This window comes from Oryctolagus cuniculus, chromosome X (genome assembly GCF_051225735.1).
Source record: "Oryctolagus cuniculus isolate XC-2025 breed Fujian yellow rabbit chromosome X, ASM5122573v1, whole genome shotgun sequence".
Taxonomy (NCBI): Eukaryota; Metazoa; Chordata; class Mammalia; order Lagomorpha; family Leporidae; genus Oryctolagus; species Oryctolagus cuniculus.
The window spans coordinates 65,585,981-65,608,807 of NC_142888.1; the positions used below are offsets into that span (position 1 = coordinate 65,585,981).

General features: G+C 38.2%; 1 protein-coding gene across 1 annotated transcript in view; it reads right to left on the bottom strand.

Moving 5' to 3' along the window:
- The window catches only part of LOC100349442 (uncharacterized), a 453,812-nt gene that overhangs the window by 78,119 nt on the left and 352,866 nt on the right, over positions 1–22,827 (bottom strand). The window contains exons 16-17 of the mRNA XM_089323942.1: positions 11,327–12,042; positions 1,149–1,197 (exon numbers count right to left, since the gene is read on the bottom strand). Of these exons, the coding sequence (XP_089180068.1) occupies positions 1,149–1,197; positions 11,327–12,042 (765 nt within the window). The remainder of the gene's footprint in view (positions 1–1,148; positions 1,198–11,326; positions 12,043–22,827) is intronic.

A 22,827-nucleotide genomic window follows, 5' to 3' on the forward strand; every position in this document is an offset into this window, starting at 1 on the left:
CTAGTACTTAACTTTATATCAGAATGTATCTCCATCCTTTAAAGAATTCCCTGTGATCTTCCATATAATATTTAACACTGAGTCTATCTCTATGTAAAATGAATGCTTTAGGAAGGAAGGAATTGGATTGTTTCTGAAGGGAGCTGTACTTGTATAACTCACCTAATCAAATTCCTGCCTTCCCTTATCATTAATATTTCTTTTAGCTCAGAACAAGTAATGAGAAGATTCATATTTTTAGTTTAAGTAAAGTAAATTAGAAATGTCTCACTAGGCAGAGCTGAAATGAAAAAGTTGAAGTCCTCCACAGAAAAAAGAAAACAAATTCTTGTGAGATGATATTAAGAAATGCAGGGAAACCAAGTATTTTCTCTAAATTCTGGTGAAGAGTCTAACATTTCTGAATAACTTGGTGATAGTATTTTTTCTCTCATTCTTTCATTTAGCAAACATGTATTAGTTGCTCATTACATGCCATGTAATGATTCTAGTTCCACATTTTCTTTTATTTGTGCAATTATTCTTGATTTCATGCAGGCACAAGGTATCCCCCAGATTCTTCTATCCTAGTCATGACTTCAAGAAATAGTTCAGGTAAACAAGGTAAGTCCAGCTGTTATTCTTTATACAGCCATGCTTTGCGAATCTAGCACTCATTTCTAGCATTAATTTCCCTCTTAGAAAAAGAAGAGAAAATACAATTAATTCATCCCAATATTAGACTTTACGAAACAGATGCTATGGTAGCCAATGTTTCAATGTATTTGCATTTGCAGGCTTTTTAGGTTTTACTTTCAAATAATAAATGTAATACAGGGAAATATCAGTATATTTATATAAAAATAAGCAATATAGTACAGAATATTTAGCAAAATATTCAAGCAATGTAGAAGTATAAGTTGGAAATGGCGAATATTTTCATGTCTGCTCCCCTAATATCAGTAATATGGTGTGCATCCTTCCAAAGTTGTTTCAATGTATATAAATAGCTATATTCTTTTATAATTTTAATATAAATATTACTAATCAGCTAGAAAGAATAAAGTGAATATATATGAATTTATATGGAAGGATAACCTCAACATCATAGAAGTAGTGGAAAAAATTGACTTGCAGCACAGTACAGAAAACATTTATGTAAAACTTACCTTTAAAATTGAGGATTCATTTTCATTTTCATCTTTATCCGCAGTAGACCTAGGGGAAAAATAAAGACAGACTGTAAAACTTAGGAAATATTAATCTAGAAATTACTATATCAATGAAATTTTAAAATCATACATTTAGCAGTTAATATTCTCATTCATTTATGATTGTAAAGGACCTGCCCTTCATCTTCCATAAAATGTCTACTGTTGGCAAAAGAAAAAATGTTATGTATTATTTGTAAAACAAACCTTAGAAACAAGCCTGAGACCTCTTCTACATGGTCAGTTTCTTAAAGTAACATTAGAAGAGATGGAGAGAGAAAAGTGCAGTCTTTTGTCAAATTACTTTAAAAAATGTGTGTGTGTTCATGCATGTGCCTGCATATACAGGAACCAACAAAGAAATTATATTTTGTTGGTCATATGATATTGGAAAGAGTTTCTTATCCTCAAGTTGAGAGTACTAAGATTGATGTTACAGAAAATGAGTATACAATAGTTATTCATGGGCTTCTATGGTGAGGATACTATGAGCATATACATTTTAAATTGTGAATAACATAAATCATGATGAATCAAATTCTGTATATTCAATACAAATCAAATCAAGTAGTAAATTCAATACAGTCTATGGAGTAATGTAAAAAAAAAATCCTAGTAATGTCCATTGAGTTATATATCAGTTGCTGTAAATGTTTGATGATGATTCATGGAATTTTAGACAACAGCCTATAGTTAGCCAATAGTTTTTACAAATAATTTTCTGATGTTTAAAAAAACAGTACGGGCCGGCGACGCGGCTCACTAGGCTAATCCTCCGCCTTGCGGCGCCGGCACACCGGGTTCTAGTCCCGGTCGGGGCGCCGGATTCTGCCCCGGTTGCCCCTCTTCCAGGCCAGCTCTCTGCTGTGGCCAGGGAGTGCAGTGGAGGATGGCCCAAGTACTTGGGCCCTGCACCCGCATGGGAGACCAGGAAAAGGACCTGGCTCCTGGCTCCTGCCATCGGATCAGCGTGGTGCGCCGGCCGTAGCGCGCCGGCCACGGAGGCCATTGGAGGGTGAACCAACGGCAAAAGAAGACCTTTCTCTCTGTCTCTCTCTCTCACTGTCCACTCTGCCTGTCAAAAAGTAAAATAAAATAAAATAAAATAAAATAAAAACAGTACGAATATCATCAAAAATATTTAAGACTACTATGTGCTATGATTATAATGAGTATTTGTCACAGTGATACCCAGATATGATATAGAAAACTCTAGTAATCAAAATGAAACACAAATCATCTTTGCAGCAAAAATGTAACCATTATTGAAGTAGAGTTGTTCAGTATGGTAGATTTTATGATTCATAAAATATTCCTTCTCCTCCCTTTTGGGGGATAAGTATACACTTTTTGTCTCTAATGATGTTAGGGTTGCTCATGTCAATAGTAAGAGTGGATGTCTAAACAGAAGCTTAAAATATATTAAGTGTCTTGTTCTTCTGTGCCACTGCCATTTTCCACGTGAATAGATCTATCCCAGATAGGAGTTAGCTTTTTAAGCCTGGTTCTGAAATAGGAATAATTATGGAGTAGACCAGACACTGTCTTACAGTCTGAAAAGTCATCTTAGTCATCACAATCTTGTGAATGAGAAATAATTTTTTGTTATAAATCACAGAGATTTGGAGATTGTTATGTAGCATTATCCAGATCCAAAGTAAACTAGTGGGATGGGTGTTGTGGCACAATTTGTTAAGCCACCATTTGGGATCCCCACATCCTATTTCAAAGTGCCTGGGGTTGAATCCCACCTCTGCTTCTCATCTAGCTTCCTGCTAATTTGCCTGGGAATCAGCAGATGATGGCCCAAGCAATGCTATCCATATGAGAGATCTGGATTTGGTCTGTCCCACCCCACGTTGTTGTAAACATGAAGGCATTCGGGGAGAGAACCAGTGGATGGAATTTTGTGGGCGATCTCAGCAGTTACCTGAGCCCAGGCACATTTCTCCCCACCTCCACCTTCTGCCAATCAGGTAAACTACTCCCAGATGCCACCCAGGCCCATTAGGTGCACCTGGGGAGCCATCTTGTCTATGTGACATTCAAGCTGATTGGATAGGCATATTGGCGCCAGTGTCCTTTCTGCTCTATGGTCAGTGTTCCCCCATAATTGGTTACGCCCCTTTTACCTGCCCTTTATAATGTACGTGCTTGTGATTAAACATGGACATGTTCACCGAAGCCTGTCCTGGGTGTCTTTGTGGAGGGAAAAGGCACCGCCGCCCTACTCATCTTCGACAGTGTGGCTTAGTGGCAGAATTCTCTCTCTCTCTCTTTCTCCCCCAGTCTCTCTCCCTCCCTCTCTTGTCTCCCCCTCTCTCTGTCATTCTACCTTTCAAATGAATAAATAAAACTTTAAAATAAAAGAAAGTGAGTAATTGGATATATTGCCTGAAGTTATTGCACACCTTAGTCCTGAAGAAAAGATATTTTTCTGCACTGTTTGCTTTATCATCAGTATTAATTAATGATATTCTATTTTAAAAATTAGTATGAAATTTTTGTACTAGTCAGCATCATATGACTTACATGGACTTTAAGAGACTTACACACAATGAGGTTAATTCGACTTGCTATGATCTGATAAATGTCTGGAATACCAGTAAGTGCTGACTCACGTGATTAATTACTGAAGTACAACTCATACATTTTAGATTAAGTGAGTTACATTAAAAGGAGGTTAAAGAAGAACCACATGTCAAATAGAGAAGCAGGAGCTTACATGGAAAGGCAAAGCTTCCATTCTAATTTATACTTAAGGGAAGCAAATTAATAGAAACTTGTAAGAAAAGTACACTAAATTAATCTCAGTTCAACAAGATGATATTTCAAATAAAGAGGTAAAACATATAAAAAAAGAAATTCCACTAGTAATACCAAATATAGAACTAAGAATGTTATGCTATCAAGTCCCCAGTTAATGTCCTGAAAATTAGAGGGAAAAGGAAACCAATATTTCTGAGGTAAGTGAGCAAAGTAGTGGTAAATTTAAAAACTAATCATCTGTTTCACATTAGAAAAATAATTAAGGGGGTTAGAAAGTTCATGTGCAGAAAATATTTAATTTCACAGTTATTGTAACATATGAATGAGAATGACCAAGTATTTTCAATACCAGAAACAGAAAATTTGAGTACTTCAAAAAGGTTGTGAAAAATAAGTTAAAAAATAAATTTACTTTGGTGCCAAAATATTTTGAAATCCATGCATAGTTTTATAATATGCATTTCCATGAATTCTTGAAGATTCCTCATATAGCATATAAAATTAAGACCAGATAAGAATTCCTTGACAATTAGTACTAGTCACCAAAGTAAGTAATGATGACATTCTATTTATGTTATACAGTACCTGGCACAATGCAAGTTGTATAATAGATACTGAATGAATAAAAAAATTTGCTAGAAATATTTAAGAGTAAATTGATACATATAGCTCCAAGTAGAAGCAAGATATTACATTATAATTTAGTTACTTCTGGGCATAACATTCAGTAATTGAAAGCTACTGCTCCTGAGTGTTTACACTAATCTCTAGACTAGTTATTTATTCAAATAATTCTTGGGTAAACTAGAGATATACTGCAACTACCAGGGGGAAATTATTGGCTAAGTATGATTGATTACAGGCTTTCCAAGACCTTCATCAGAGATCATGTGAAATCTCTTTGGTGCAGGGAGAGAGAAGTGGACTCAGAAAAATTCTGTGTCCCAAGGAAATTCAGGAAGTGTTCCCCGGACTCAGAGAAATATCTTTAGGCCTTCTCTGGCTCTGAAAAAGAAAATTCTTGTACTATATACACAAAAGATAACGAAATGAATCAAAGCATACTACTACCACAAAACAGCAAACCACAATTAAAGACATCAAGAGAGGAATAAAGAACAAAAGAATTGCAAAACAATCATGAAACAATGAACGAAATGGCAATAGTAAGCCCTTACCTATAGATGATTATATTAAATGTTTCCCATTAAAAGACACAGAGTGATGGAATTTAATTTTTCTTAAAGATCTATTTATTTATTCGAAAGTCAGAGTTACACAGAGGAGAGGCAGAGAGAGAGAGAGAGAGAGAGAGAGAGAGAGAGAGGTCTTCCATCCAATGGTTCACTCCCCAATTGACTGCAACGGCCGGAGTTGTGCTGATCTGAAGCCAGGAGCCAGGAGCGTCTTCCAGGTCTCCCACGTGAGTGCAGGGGCCCAAGGATCTGGGCCATCCTCTACTGCTTTCTCAGGCTGTAGCAGAGAGCTGGATTGGAAGTGGAGCAGCCGGGGCTAGAACCGGCGCCCATATGGGATGTCGGTGCTTCAGGCCAGGGCGTAAACCCGCTGCGCCACAGCGCTGGCCCCAGAGTGACTGAATTTATTATTATTATTTTTTTTTTTTTGACAGGCAGAGTGGACAGTGAGAGAGAGAGACAGAGAGAGAAAGGTCTTCCTTTTGCCGTTGGTTCACCCTCCAATGGCCGCCGCTGCAGCCGGCGCACCGTGCTGATCCGATGGCAGGAGCCAGGATCCAAGTGCTTTTCCTGGTCTCCCATGGGGTGCAGGGCCCAAGCACCTGGGCCATCCTCCACTGCACTCCCTGGCCATAGCAGAGAGCTGGCCTGGAAGAGGGGCAACCGGGACAGAATCCGGCGCCCCGACCGGGACTAGAACCCGGTGTGCCGGCGCCGCAAGGTGGAGGATTAGCCTATTGAGCCACGGCGCCGGCGTTGAATTTATTATTAAGGAGAAAAAAAAAAACAAGACCAAAGAATTTGCTACCTAAAAAAGAATAAATTTACCCTTAAGAACACCATTATCTTAAAAATGAAGAGATGGAAAAATATTCCATGTGAATTATAATCAACACAGAGCATGGGTGACTATATATATATAAATAGTCACCCATTTTATATATATTTATATATAATTTATGTATTTTATATATAATACAATTTCTATATATGTGTATATATATATATATATATATATATATATAGGTGTATCCCCGTGAGCTCATGCAGGAGTTTGATCCCCAAAGTCTCAACTTAATGATACTAAAAGGGTGGAAATGTAATCTGACTATGATGTTTAGATGTTGGGCCTTTGGGAAGTGACTAAATTAGGTTTAGTCATTGGGACAATGCCCCCTTGACTGAACCCTGGCATCATAATATTAAGAGGGAGACAGACCCATACAAGCGTGGATACACACATGCATTCCTGCCATGATACAATGTAGCCAAGAGGGAGGCTATCTTTAGAGCCTGTGCAATATTACCTGGACTTTTAAAACTGTAAGCTAAATACACCTCTTTTCTTTATAAAGTAGCCTGCCTCAGAGATTTCATTAATGGCAAACTGAATAATACATAGACTACTAGTTAAAATCTGCCACAAGAGACAATCTGGGTCTCCTAAGTACCTAAGCCATCAGCTGCTGCCTTCCACAGTTCACATCAGCAGGAAGCTGGAATTAGAAGTACAGCTGGGCATTCAACATGGGATACAGGCATCAAATGCCCATCAACAGTAGACTGGATAAAGAAATTATGGGACATGTACTCTATAGAATACTATACAGCAGTCAAAAACAATGAAACCCGGTCATTTGCAACAAGATGGAGGAATCTGGAAAACATCATGCTGAGTGAACTAAGCAGGTCCCAAAGGGACAAATATCATATGTTCTCCTTGATCTGCGACAACTAACTGAGCACCAAAGGGGAAACCTGATGAAGTGAAATGGACACTATGAGAAACAGTGACTTGATCAGCCCTTGTCCTGACTGTTGATGTACAATTTAATACTTTATCCCTTTTAGTATTTTTTTTTGTTCTAGTACTATTGGTTGAACTCTGTACCTAACACACAATTATTCTTAGGTGTTTAAATTTAACTGAAAAGTGATCCCTGTTAAATATAAGAGTGGGAATAAGAGAGGGAGGAGATGTACAATTTGTGTCATGCTCAAACTAACTTGCTCCAAATGGTGGAGTTAGAAATGTGCCAGGGGATTCCAATACAATTCCATCAAGGTTGCATGTACCAATGCCATCTCACTAGTCCAAGTGATCAATTTCTGTTCACAATTGATCATAATGATAGGTCTAAGAGTCAAAGGGGTCACACAAACAAGACTAGTGTCTGCTAATACTAACTGATAGAATAAAAAAGGGAGAGAACGATCCAACATGGGAAGCGGGATACACAGCAGACTCATAGAACATAGAATGGCAGATGTCCTAAACAGCACTGTGGCCTCAGAATCAGCCCTTATGGCATTCAGATCTGGCTGAAGAGCCCATGAGAGTATTTTAGGCATGGAAAGCCAAGACATTCTGGCAAAAAAAAAAAAAAACACAAACAAACAACAACAACAAAACCTGAATGAAAGATCTCTGCAAGTGAGATCCCAGTGGAAAGAACGGGGCCATCAAGGAAGGAGGTACCTTTCTCTGAAGGGAGGAGAGAACTTCCACCTTGGCTATGACCCTGTCTGAATAAGATTGAAGTTGGCTAACTCAAAAGGCTTCAATAGCCTTGGAAACTCATGACTAGAGCCTAGGGAGATTACTGACGCCATAAACAAGAGTGTCAAATTTTTAAATCAACAACAGGAGTCACTGTGTACTTACTCCTCATGTGGGATCTGTTCTTAGTGTGTTGTCCAATGTGAAGTAATGCTATAACTAGTACTGAAACAGTATTTTACACTTCGTGTTTCTGTGTGGGTGCAAACTGCACCACTGCCTCTAGAATTAATAATTTAAAACACCATATATGCCAAATGATTAACAGATTCAATGCAATCCTCATAAAAATACCAGTGGCATTCTACACAGAACTGAAAAAGCAATCCTAAGATTCATTTTAAAACACAGAAGAACCTGAATAGCCAAAGCAATCTTGAGAAGCTAGAGTCATCACTATGCCTGAACTCAAGACATACTAAAGGATCGGCCGGCGCCGCAGCTCACTAGGCTAATCCTCCGCCTAGCGGCGCCGGCACACCGGGTTCTAGTCCCGGTCGGGGCGCCGCATTCTGTCCCGGTTGCCCTTCTTCCAGGCCAGCCCTCTGCTGTGGCCAGAGAGTGCAGTGGAGGATGGCCCAGGTGCTTGGGCCCTGCACCCTATGGGAGACCAGGAAAAGCACCTGGCTCCTGGCTCCTGCCATCGGATCAGCGCGGTGCGCCGGCCGCAGCGCGCCGGCCGCGGCGGCCATTGGAGGGTGAACCAACGGCAAAGGAAGACCTTTCTCTCTGTCTCTCTCTCTCACTGTCCACTCTGCCTGTCAAAAATAAAAATTAAAAAAAAATTAAAAAAAAAATTAAAAAAAAAAAAGACATACTAAAGGGTCACTACAGTTCACAATAACCTAGTATATATTTTATGAATTAAAAATACAAGAGAAGAGCTGGAAGCCTCCAAGTATATAAAAATGATAGAGAGATGGAAACTAATTACTCTGAATTGATCAGTATGCAATGTTTATGTGTGTCTAAACATCACACTGTATCCCATATGTGTGTAAAATTATTATGTTAATTAAAAAGATAAAGCATAATTTAAAATGAAATATTGAAAATAGTTTAAAATGTGACTTAATGAATATTTTCCAATCTATACCTGTGATTTTAAAATAATTTTATTTCTTAATTTATTTGAAAGGAAGGGTTACAGAGAGAGAGGGAGAGACAGAGAGACAGAGAGAGAGAGATCTTTCATCTGCTGGTTCACTCCCCAAGTGGTTGCAATGTCTGGGTCTGTGCAAGACCAAAAGCAAGGAGCCTGGAACTCCTTCCAGGTCTTCTATGTGGGTGGCTGGGGCCCAAGTACTTGGGACATCTTCTGTTGCCTTCCAAGGCACATTAGCAGGGAGCTGGATCCAAAGTGGAATACCTGGGACTCGAACCAGTGCCCAGATGGGGTGCCAGATCTCAGATTGTTACATAACACACTGAGCCACAATGCTAGTCCTAATAGCTTGAATATTTTTTAGAATGTAGATTATTTCAAAAAACAGACTTTTTCTGAACAAAGTTTGTATGCTGACATTTGAAGGAAAGTAGGATAAACTTAGCCATTATGTTTAATTACCAAAGAATTTCAAATAAAGCATAGCAACAGCTGGAAATATCTATTAGGAGGCAAAAGCTCAGAAAAAATTAATAAAATTAAGTCATGTTCTCAGGCCTGTGGAACAGTTATTGATTTCAGCTGACCCACAGCATTATACCGAGTGATGAATTGCTGTCATTTTGCTCCTATTTGTTGATGAAATTGATGAAAACTAGGAAAAGAGAAGTCCAAAGGAGCAATAAAATTGTATTTTATTTAGAACTACATGTTAAGGGAATGGTTTTCTTGTAAATAAATCCATAGACAACAAGAAACATAAATAGTAAGTGAGAAGATTATGTATGGTAATAAAGCTAAGGTTCAAGAGCTGTTTTGAATAGGGCAAACTTGCTCTCCAATGTAGAAGAGTTACATCTACACTATTCAAAAGTGTAGTAGGGACAAAATAGGAACTGGTAATAGTTTACTCAGTAGAGGATGCATTCTGAAACTTAACCTATTGGATATTTTAGAAATCCTTCTTTCAGTTGACAGTATATGAAATATTTGTTACCTCTTTAAATAATGTTTTATGAGAGAGAGAGAGAGAGAGAATATTAAAAAGCAAGTTTGCTGGGGCTGGCACTGTATGGCACTGTAGCGTAGTGGGTAAAGCTGCAGCCTGCAGTGCCAGCATCCCATATGGGCACTGGTTCGAGTCCCGACTGCTCCACTTCCTATCCAGCTCTCTGCTATGGCCTGGGAAAGCAGTAGAAGATGGCCCAAGTCCTTGGGCCCCTGCACCCGCATGGATGACCTGGAAGAAGCTCCTGGCTCCTGGCTTCCGATTGGCGCAGCTCTGGCTGTTGCAGCCAACTGGGGAGTGAACCAGCGGATGGAAGACCTCTCTCTCTGCCTCTTTTTCTCTCTCTGTGTAACTCTGACCTTCAAATAAATATATAAAATTTTTTTTTAAAGCAAGTCTGCCTCTCCATTAAATATGACTGCAGAAATCATAGTTGTTTCAGCTAAGTAGTGATTAGCAAATCATTGGCATTCACTGGTCACACAGCATGTTCTAATTGTAGCTAAGGTCACAAAAAGAAATCAACTCTGTGATTAGAGTCTGCAAACATTCCTCGAAAGGACCAAAGAACATTGTCCTGATATTTGAGCTTGCATAAACAGGAGAGATGACCTCATTTTTGTATAAATGAAGGGAATAAGTGATTTGGATTCTGGTATATTTTTTAGCACTTCAGGAGAAAGAAAAAGCTTTTCAGAGTGGGATTCATCTTAAATTCTACTCGAACTTAATGATTGTTGTCTATACTCTAAGAGGCTTAAAATGCCAGTACCTAAAACTCCTGAAAAGTAAATGTTTCCAAAAAGTTCTTAGTGCTGGATTATATTTTAGAAACCTGCCTTAGCATATGGTAAGGACGTAGTGATATTTTTACGTAGGCACTTCGGATCAAGTATTTCTTTTTGTTATAATAAAACTATGAATGGTGCATCAATTCCTAAGTAGTAAAGCGAATACTGCTTTATAATGTATGATTTAGTAAAACACTATATATGGAATATCATTATATGAGTGAAAACCTTGAAGATATCTGACTTTTTGGTGAATCTAAAACTTTATTATATTGTTCAAGTGAAAAATAACCTAGCGGGTAATTCAATATTGTCATATAGATTGTAGGTACAGTCTCCTATAATTTTACCATTTTATCTATGGACATTGTTGCTTCTTGAATATTGAAAATGGCAATAAAGTTTATAGCATCAGACAAGGCCATCTATCCCAATTTAAAATGGAGTGATGCAAAGTGTGGCGCAAACGACTAAGCCGAAAGCACAAAATTGTGCTTTTTCTTTAAAGTGTTCTTTTTTACTCAGAGGAGATTCTATAAAAATGACAATATGTAAGATCCTTTCTTTAAATTCTTGAATTGCTGCATGGTGTTTGTAGATTCACTCTTGGTGACAAATGTATATAAAACATGTGATCTTATTTTAAATATATAATGCACATTGGACTTGTTAAATGAAAGGGTACGTTAAATAAAAACAAACTTACTTCTTCGATTGCTTTGCAGATCTAGACGCTTCCTCATCATATCCTTCTGCTGATTTCACAGTGAGTCCCACTGCGGCTCCCAGAATGACTTCTTGCATGGGAGGTCTCCTTGCTAGTCCCACAGCATAGCCTGCGTGTCTCCTTAAAGGACTGACAGTCCGGCGCCTTGCATGTCTTTCGGCATGTCCTGTCGCGGGACTCACAGCACGCGCCCTGATGGGACTCGCTGTACGGCCCCTAGCATGGCCTCTTGCAGGATTTGGAGCAGATCTGCTTGCAGGACTCACGGCCTGGGTATGGCCTCTTGGGCGACTCTTTGTCGTGGCACGTGCTCGTTTACGTCCCCTTGAATGTTTCTCAGCCTGGCCTCTTGCAGGACTCGCCGCACGGCTCACAATATAGCCTCTTGGAGGGCTCACAGCAATCGCCCTGGTGGGACTCATGCCACGTCCCCTGGCGTGTCTCTCAGCGTGTAATCTGGTGGGATTTGGAGAAAATCCCCTCATGGGACTCAAGGTTCGGCCTCTGGCGGGTCTGTCAGCATGTCTTCTTTCAGGACTCACAGCACGGCCCCTTATTGGCCTCACAGGACCCCAAGCAGGCGGGTCTGCTGATTTCCAGACAGGTCCCTCGGGAGGTCTTCTAGTTGCTCCTTCCATGGGTCTTCTCAGAGGCTCCCCCTCAGCTCTCACACCACCACCGTAGTCATTAAGCAACTGTACCAAGCAAAAGAAGATAACAAATTCTGAAAGGTAGTAGATACATATTAAGATCGGGAAGGGAATCTGAGTAAAAATAATGATGACACTTTAAATTGTTCAAATTATTTTAGAGATTATTTGCATAAATTGTTCATATTTTAACTAAATGGTATACAAAGAAGATGTAGTTACACGTGACCTGGATCTTCCTGTGAAGAAACCTCATGTTTTAACAGAAAACAGTTATTAGGCATTTGATACAAGTTTAAAATTCTTGCAATTTTAAATCTATGTTATCACAATCTATTTTGAAACAATATTTCTTCAAAATGAAGAGTTCTATAAAATAAGAATTTCTGGGGCCGGTGCTGTAGTGTAGCAGGTAAAGCCGCCGACGGAATTGCTGGCATCCCATATGATTGCCGGTTGGCGTCCCAGCTGCTCCGCTTCCAGTCCAGCTCTTGTTATGGCCTGGGAACGCAGTGGAAGATGCCCCAAGTCCTTGGGCCCTGGGACCCACGTGGGAGACCCAGAAGAGGCTCCTGGCTCCTGGCTTCAGCTCAGCTCAGCTCTGGCCTTTGCCACCATTTGGGGAGTGAACCAGTGGATGAAAGATCTCTCTCTCTGCCTTTGCCTCTGCCTCTGCCTCTCTGTAATTCTGCCTTTCAAATAAACAAATAGATCTTTAAAGAATAATAATAATAAAATAAAACAAAATAAGGATTTGTCTTATGTCTTTCCTTATATTTATAAAATGGCAACTGAGGAAACCAAAACCAGAAATTGAATGATAATGAATACCTCCAGTGGATGATGTGTGATAATGAAATGCAGGTTGGGCTGGCTCCATGGCTCACTAGGCTAATCCTCCGCCTGCGGCGCCCGCACTCTGGGTTCCAATCCTGGTTGGGGCGCTGGATTCTGTCCCGGTTGCTCCTCTTCCAGGCCAGCTCTCTGCTGTGGCCCGGGAGTGCAGTGGAGGATGGCCCAAAGTGCTTGGGCCCTGCACCCACATGGGAGACCAAAAGGAAGCACCTGGCTCCTGGCTTCGGATCAGTGCAGTGCGCTAGCCGTAGCGGCCATTTGGGGGATGAACCAATGGAAGGAAGACCTTTCTCTCTGTCTTTCTCTCTCACTGTCTAACTCTGCCTGTCAAAAATAAAATGCAGGTTATAGGGGTCAAATTGACACTCTCTGGATAAGTCTCTTTTATATAATTATGATGGTTTTGAGATTTATTTATTATTTTATTTGAAAGGAATAGCTACAAAGGGTAGAGACGGGGATGGGGGGGGAGAGAGAGAGAGAGAGAGAGAGAGAGAGATATCTTTCATCCCCTGGTTCACTCCCCAACTGGCCACAATGCACAATGGCTGGAGCTGTGCCGATCCAAAGCCAGGAGCCAGGAGCTTCCTCCGGGTCTCTCACGTGGGTTTAGGGGCCCAAGGACTTGGGCCATCTTCTACTGCTTTCCCAGGCCATAGCAGAGAGCTGGATTGGAAGTGGAGCAGCCAGGACTCAAACCCAAGCCCATATGGGATGCTGGCACTGCAGGCAGCGGCTTTACCTGCTAAGCCACAGTGCTGGCCCTATAATTTTGATTTTTTGTAATACACACACAGTTTCTACTTTTGAAAGTATAATAAAATAAAAATAGTTTAAAAATAAAGTCCTAAGAATACACACTAGCATAAATGAATCTAGTTGTTTATTGAAGTAATAACATAAACATACAAAAATAATAATGAGAGGAAGTTTTGATTACTGTACTCTAATTATGTATCCTCAGTTGGATATATATTTTAAAGTCAAAAAGAGATTCAACAGGTGCAAGTGTTGAAGCACAACAGGTCAAACCACCACTTGGGTAATCCACATCCAATATTAGAATGGTTGGGATCAAATCCAGCTTCAGATCCAGCTTCTTGCTAATGTGTACCCAGTGAGCAGTTCAAGTATTTGGGACATTGCCACCCAAATGGGAAACCCAGATTGAGATTCTGGCTCCTGGATTCAGCTTGGCCCAGCCCTGGCTGTTGCAGGTATTTGGAGGGTGAACCAATGTATGGAAGATTCTCTCTCTCTCTCTCCTTCTCTCTCTCTCTCTCTCTCTCTCTCTCTTTCTCTCTGCATGTCTTACAAGTAGGACTACAACAAACATTAAATTTTCCTTACTTGGTTTATTATTATTGATGATATTGGTATAGTAATTCTGAAGCTATTATGTGTGTACATCAAGCTACAAACTTTGTGTGTATTATGTAGGTAAATGTTGATAATTTTTTGAGCCAGGTGTGCCATAGTTGGTAAATGGAGAAATAAATGCATAATGGGAAGAAATGAGGATATATAAAATACATAAAATAAGAAATGTGATATTAAATTCAAAATAGATAAGTATGAACTTATGATTTAAACATAGCAACATGAACACATTTTCTAGATTTGTCTACTGAAAAAAGCTTATAAACAATAACACTGCAATAACAATGAATACAGTTATTGAATAAATTTCCATTTCTAAATACCATTCCACATTAACAGGAGCCATGGCTCTTTGGGACAATGGCTGATTCCAAATCTGGTACAGAAAAAGAACATGGTGATTCTAGGATAACTTATACAAGAAAATGCTGAAAAGCTGCTCAGATATATCAGTCATATTTCAAAAGCGAAAGGGAAAAAGGGAAATCTCTTTCTAACAGAAACAGTGCTAGCCAGCAAATGAAACTTTAAAAGAAAAAATGTTAGAAAATCACCATTTTACAATTACCAATGTAATATTGATTGAGAAAAGGATCATCACTGGATGTCAATTCAAATGAGTGAAATGTTGTGAAATAGGATATTTACATCAGCAGTAAATACCACCTCACAAATTATTTATTCATGAGAGAATAAAGTATGCCTCTTAATATATCTCTTAACCAAAGTGACCAAACCAATAACAGAACAAATCAAAATGATGTACTTCATGATGTGATCAATGGGGAATACACAACCTCACCTACATGGTTTTCTTGCTAAAAATACTTAGCCTGAAGCCACTCAGGAAACAGTAGATAATTCCAGACTGTTGGACATTTTAAAGGCAAATGGCCTGCATTTTTCAAAGAGGTCAATATCATGAAAGACAAAGTCAGGGGAATTGTTCCATGTTAAAGACTAAAGGGAACAAGAAAATGTTCCATTATTTGATCATGTATTTAAGTGAAAACAGCAATAAATGGCATTGTGGGGAGAAAGTGAGAAGTGGACAGTAGCTCATATATTTGAAAATCATATCACTGTTAGATTCCTTTGGAAATGATAACAGTTTTTTGGTTATGCAGAAGAGTGCCCTATACCTTAGAAAATATATATATACTGAAATCTTTAAAGGACATGTCTGAAAATTACTTTCCGAAGAGTTGGAGGTGGAAAAGGAAAGTGGAAAAAGGGAGGAACAAACTGAGAGGCAAGGGAAGGAGAGAGGAGGGGATATGGAGAGAGAATGGCTCAAAATGTAAATGAGCAAATATAAACAGTACAACTTCCTTTCATAGCACATCTTATAAAATAGGACTTTTGCACAACATACATCCAATTATCTAATATAAATTATTAAATCATTTATGACCTAGATAAAGCATTGTGGCTAAAACTTAATTAAATGACATTTTACTGATTTCTAGAATCTAATACTTTTGTATGTTTACATATATTAAATTCATAAAATCTAGTGATTGGAAATTCTGCTGACATTTATAAACAGGAAAAGAAAGGTATATTGAGTACCAAAATTAGCCTAAGGAGAGCAAATTTTTGAGACTTTTTTTTGTCTTTATGCGTCTCTTTTTTTCCTTCTTAACAGTTGAAGAAAGTATTCACAGCTAAAAAAACAAAGTCGGCTACCCGTTAAGGATGCTTTAAATAGACCTATTTATCAGACATAAATTTAAATATCCACTGTGGTAATATCAACTTCGAAAAATACTACTTGAGCATCAGGCGTTTACATGGAATATTTATCTGCGAAGGTCACATTAGTCACATAGAGATTATGCTTCACTAGAGCTTGAACTATAGCTTGAACTGCCTGATTTGAAAATTTGACTACTGTTTCTTAGTCACACAGTAAGTCAAAAGACTGCTTGCTTCACTGTGGAGATAAGAGATTCCCTAATATGTTTTTATATACTTGAGATCAGCCTAATCATGGATTTATTATTTTTATCATAACATCAACAAATGGTCATTGGGAAAAATTCAATATGCAAGCAATAAAATTACTACTTTCCTGGATATTAGGCTGCATTCAATTAATTGTGGCCAGGAAATCTCATTAAAGCTTTAGCATAGGTTGAATGGAAGAACAAAAAGCAAGTTCCTGACAGAATGGGATGTTAGAGTAATTTTGAAGATGAAGAGAATACATGAGGGACCCCTAATGATGTGTGTCCAGTGAGGGCCCTGTGCAGCCCTAAGATATTGAGTATCCAAATGTGGGGTTTTCATGGAATATCTGAACAGAAGAGAGGAATGGGGATAGTAGCAAAGAGAGTTTTCTTTCACCTTTATTTCTGAATGACATTCTACTGGATATTGAGTTTTAGATTGATAGTATCTTTTTTTTTTCCAATGATTTAAAGGGGTCAATTTTTGTCCCCAGGAAACCACCACCAAGCAGGAACTGACAAATCTCCCTCTCCTTTTGAATATGGGCCTCCAAGATGGCAGAGAATGCCACCAGGGTGGAAACATTGGAAGAAAACTAAGCTGGGGACTGAGGTGGGTCCCATATCCCCAGCTTGCTGTTCCTGCCTCACCCCCTTCCCACTACAACCGGGGCTCTGTGAAGTATGGTTCAGTGACAGTTCTTATTCTAGCAGCCCCTCTGTGTCAGGGGTTAACAAACCATGGCCCATGGCTATTTAAAAATGAGTTCCATGAGCTAAGAATGTTTTTTATGTTTTTAAAGCTACTTAATAAGCAAACAGTATGTGAAAGAGGAGATGACCTGTGGACCACAGGTCTAAAATATTTACCAACTCTTGCTGAATGTATCTTTTGTCTCTGATGGATTATGAATTTTTTTAATCTGTGATTTTCATCAGTTTTACTATGATGTACCTAGATGTTGTTCCTTTACATGTATCTTGCTTGAGGTTTGCCAGGCTTCCTGAGTTTCATGGGTTTATTTTTTTTTCTCAAATTTGAGATTATTTTGCTTATTTTAAAAAATGTGTTTTTTCTGTCACAGTATCATTCTGTTTTGGTACTGAACTCCAAGTACACACATTTCAGGTCATTTTATATTGTAACTACTGGCTCCTGAAACTGTTCATTTTTTCAATTTCTTTTTCCTTCATTCTTCAAGTTGGGTATTTTTAAATGATTAATTTATTTGAAAGAGTTGAAAGGCTGAATGGCATGGGGGGTGGGGAAGAGACAGAGAGAGAGAGAGAGAGAGAATATGAATATCTTCCATGTGCCGTTCACTCCCCAAAATTGCCACAATGCCTCAGACTGGGCCAGGCTGAAGCCAGGAACCAGGAACTCCATTTTGGGTCTCTCTCGTGGGTGGCAGGGGTTCGTGTGGTTGGCCATCTTCCAGTGCCTTCCCAGGTGCATTAGCAGGGAGCTGAGTGAGAAGCAGAGCAGCTGGGACTTAAACTGGCACTGCAATAGGGGATGTTGGCATCACAGGTGGCAGCCTAACTCGCGGCACCACAACATCTGCTCCAAACTTGGATAATCTTTAAAGTCTGTTCACTGACTTCTGCCATCTCCATTCTGCTTCTGGCTCTCTTCTCAGTCTTTCATGTTAGTTATTTTATTTTTCAAATTCTATAATTTTTGCTGGATTTGCTTATTTTTTAAAAGTTATTTCATCTATATTTTTTGTTTTTAACTGATACATAAAAACTGCACATATTTCTGTAGTACAAGGTATCTTTTGATACAAGTATACGTTGTGTAAAGTTCATAGTTTTCATTTTTCTGCTCATACATCTGTTCTCGCATTTTCGTTTAACTCTTTTATTTATCTCACCTACTTTAGAGTCTTTGTTGAACATAGCAAGCCTCATCCTAGTCATGCATGCTTCATCTCACAAACACAAATTTAGGAGAGCCCCATCCCCACCCCCAGCCACCAACAGAATTTGGGATTCCCTTTATGCAAAGTTCTCATCTTGTTCTATGCTCTTCCCCACGAGTCCAGTGACCTTCATCTGCCCTAAACTCTGATCTCTGCCATCTCAGCTCCTTATGAACATTGACATTGTGTACCACATGACCTATGGCTCACTGTGCTCCTGGCAGAAAATTTTCCCCAAGCAGAGAGCTAGGGATCATAGGTTCACTCTGAAGGTTTCCTCCTCTGAGGAATTACAGTCATGCATTATCTGTTGTCCACTGATGAAACACAGCTCTTCATTTGTGTTTAGTTTTATAATTCTCTACAGTGGGAGGGCTAGTCTGGTACCATTTACTCCATTATGGTTGGAAGCAGATAAAACTTGAACAGTTAATCTAGGATCAACCTTGTATAATAGCCTAAATACAAAATGGGTAGATATATTTTCTTCTTAGTTTTCTTGGTGTAAAGAGAGAGGAAGGTGGGAAAGAGAGACTAGATGATATATAACCTCTAATGGGTAGTTGCTATGGGCTTGTTACTAAGTGCTCTGCACATACTGACATGCGATCCTCACAGTATCGCTGTAAACTAGATACTACTATTATCCTCATGTTGCAGACAAGGAAAATAAGGGCAGAGTGGTGAATTAACTTGCCCAAGGACACAAGTTATTAAGTGTTTGAACCAGGATTCAAACCCCACCAGGCTGATTCCACAGTTTGTATTCTTAGCCAGTGCTATAGACTGGCTTAGTAAAACAAAAAGGGAAAATCATCACTCTGAGTTAGGTTGCCCATCCCATCTGATTTTCATTAAAGAAGAATGCAGTATGGATAAGATTACTTTAAAACTGCTTTCTTCAAAGGTGATTTTTACCCACATATTTTGCATTCAACATTGCTGTGAATTTCTAGAAATTCTCTATTCCTACAAATCACTGCCAAATAAATGCCACATAAGTATTTCCACAGCTCTGTGCATATTTAACTACTTTACCTATTGCTGTCAAGACTAATTAAATATTTAACATCCTTTTGTATAGGTACCAGATAGGAAAATATTAAGATTAAAATGCTCCTGGAATATAATCACTCAGTTTGGATATCAAAGTCACAGTCAGAACACCCAAGAGGGTGTCAGTTGTAAATGACTACTATTTTAACATGCTTTATCAAAAAGCACTCACCAATGGATCTCAATTAGTAGTATTACTATTATGATATATTGCTAGAATTTTAATCAGACAATGTAATCTATCACATTTTAAAATGGAGTGATGCAAAGTGTGGCACAAATGACTAAACTAAAAGCACAAAATTGCCCGTTTTCAGAGTTTAAGGTCAAAAGTACAGCAAATTTGAAAATGTAATCAATTACTCTTATTAAAACGTGAATAAGGGAAATTATTCAGGAAGTTTGCATAACTCCTCCTAATGGCCAAACACCTTGTTTTAATGGAAATCCGCAGCCCTAGTCACTTTTCATAATGGAATCTATTAATCCCTTCTGGATTTGAATTAGGTTATTGAAACTGGGGAGTGAGCCTTATTAAAATAAAAATAATAGAGGGAAAATTATTATAGTATTCAAATTTTCTGTTAGCTGACTGCTTCCTATTAACTGCTATACTGGAGTTAGGTTACAATGATCTGAAACCTGTCCTATTACCATTATTCACTTACTGACATTCCTCAAGCTTCATGTTTTAATGCACTCCATTTTGTGAGTTCAGTCATAAATTGAACAGCTAATCTTGTTAAGCAAGAGCAATATAATAGCAGTTTTCTATCGGAGTAGTGAAGAATTATATAAAACCTTAGCTGTTATGTATTATCCTTGGAGTGATCACATTGCTAACAGTTATGTTGAAAAGCAGGAGCTACAATATTTAGCAATAGGGTGACTTTGAAAACATGAACATGTCTACTAGGAGGCGTGAGCCACATCTGACAGTGGAGAAGGGGAGTCTATGCTCATAGTTTCTTGTGGTGAAAATTAAATGCCGTTATATTGAACTCCAAAACTTTTTGGACATTATGGCAGTACTCTAATCACTTCAGAACAATTATAGGAAATTATTTTTTTGAATTACTGCAAAGTGAAAATTGGATGTATTTTGATCAATAAATATCTTATTTCATAGAAAGTTAGTGCTAGAAGAAGCTTTAAAAATAAAAATTTACATAGCCCCCATTTTAGATGAAGGAAAAGAGGAAACACTGAGGTAAGTTACCTTGTTCAAGATCCTGAAGTTTTCCTGGCAATGCCAAGACTAAAATTAAAGTTGCTAATTCTCAGTCCAGTGCTCCCTCCATTGTAATGCTCTATATTTTGCTTTCATGTATCTAAAACAATGTCATGTAGAGCATATTTGGAAACAACTTCACTGACTTATAAGAAGGAATTTACATTTGATTTTAAATCTAGTCGTTGTTTTTAAAATCACATTGTAATTGATAGTTTCAAACATGGAAGGTTGCTTTCAAATAGGTTTTTCGCTTGCGATTTTTCCCTGAGTCTATTTAGAAAAAAAAAATGCTCTTTGAACAAAAGTAAGATAACATATGACATTCATCTCAATCCATGACTGAGTTATCATGAATTATTAAATTTTTTAGTCTGAATATGAATATCCATATATGAATTTACATCAAACATCACCAAAAATAAGTGGGTATCCTGTAGAGTTTGCATGTTGTTGGGTTATAAAGATGTTTGTAAAATTCAGTTTATTTGCAAAGGTCAATTGAACTATGCTATTTTTTTTTTTTTGACAGGCAGAGTGGACAGTGAGAGAGAGAGACAGAGAGAGAAAGGTCTTCCTTTTGCCGTTGGTTCACCCTCCAATGGCCGCCGCTGCAGCCGGCGCACCGTGCTGATCCGATGGCAGGAGCCAGGATCCAGGTGTTTTTCCTGGTCTCCCATGGGGTGCAGGGCCCAAGCACTTGGGTCATCCTCCACTGCACTCCCTGGCCACAGCAGAGAGCTGGCCTGGAAGAGGGGCAACCGGGACAGAATCCAGCGCCCCGACCGGGACTAGAACCCGGTGTGCCGGCGCCGCAAGGTGGAGGATTAGCCTATTGAGCCACGGCGCCGGCCCTGAACTATGCTATTTTTAAAAGGTTCTTAGTTTAGATTTTCTCTTTTTTTTGAGAGGCAGAGTTATTTTATTTTATTTTTTTAGATTTTCTCTTTTAAAATCTGATATCATTCTCAAATGCCATAAATCTATGTTAATTTAAATCATGTTAAGTGATGACAAATATATTTGTAGTGGTCCTATATTTGTGATCAGTTTATTTAGAATTGAAATCCATGCAATTTCTAGAGCTGTATGTGATACAAGCCATCACACAATAACTAAAACAACACAATATGTATGTAAAACAACACAAAACATAATTGAAGCACTCTACTTTCTGATTGTGTTATTGCCTAAATATTTCAAACAGAGCATTCATATAACTATGTATATTTTTCCAGAGTTTAAGAATTTTCCAATTTTACTCATGGTGTTCCTATATGATGTATGTATAAATATATCCCCTAAAGTTTGGCACCATCTTGATCAGTTAATTTCCACGCTCCAAGTCTCTTATGGTGTAATATGAGCATTTTCCATATATTTTGTTTTCATAAAATGATTTGTTTTTCTATTGGTTGACCAAAGAACCATTCTTCTTAATTATTTCTTCTGTCATGTCAATAGTAGTTTTCAGTGATAAGAGAACAGCTAACTCTTCAGACTATAAAAAATGTGAATACATTGTCTGAGAATTGTTTCCTAATACTATACCTGCATTGCCAATCACACAATAATCACCAATGCTTGAGTATGGTCACAGTGACCTGTTCCTATTTGCTATTCCTGTTTCAAAGGAAAGTCTTGGGAAATTTGTTTTAGGAAAAATTATGTCTTATTCTAAAAATGCAATTATCAAAGAGAATTGTTCATATTTTTAAAAGTAATTTTGTGTCAAAACACTGATTCTATAGTATGTAAATGCTATTTGTCTTTATTTTATGAAGACTAGATATAAATTTATCCTCTGCCAAAGGAATGTTCAGATACTTCAAACAGAATATTCATATAACTAAAAGTAAAGTCACACCAGTGAATTTTCTGAAAACTCTTGTCTTGGTTTAGTGTACACAGTGAAAGAGGCAAAGATGAAGAAAGTGAAAACTGCAGAATCTATGAGTGCAAGGTTACTTATCCCTTTCCCTGAGATAGCATCGCTAGAAACAGGAAGTTTAGGGTTATGGCATTCATTTCCTATTATTGGTGCACCTACTTCATCTCCTCTGTCTTTTGATTGAAGCTATGTACTTTTGAACTTGGAAATAATGTTTTACAATCGTCATGAAATAATATTTGCTTTAATTTATAGATTTAAAAATAGCAGCTTTATTTAGGTGTAATAATATGCAAACCATTTTCCATGTTTAAATGTACAGTATGACAAATTTTGACCTTTATATATGCATAAAAGTATCAAAACAAGATAGTGAACATATTTCATTACCCTCAAAATCTCTTTTGCTAATTTCTCCCTTTTGCCTCTTCTTATCACCTCCCACCTCCAGAGATACTGATTTATTTCCTGTGTCTATAGGTTGTTTATATTTTCTACAATTTTGTTTAAATGAAATTTAGCAGTATGTGCTTCCTTCAC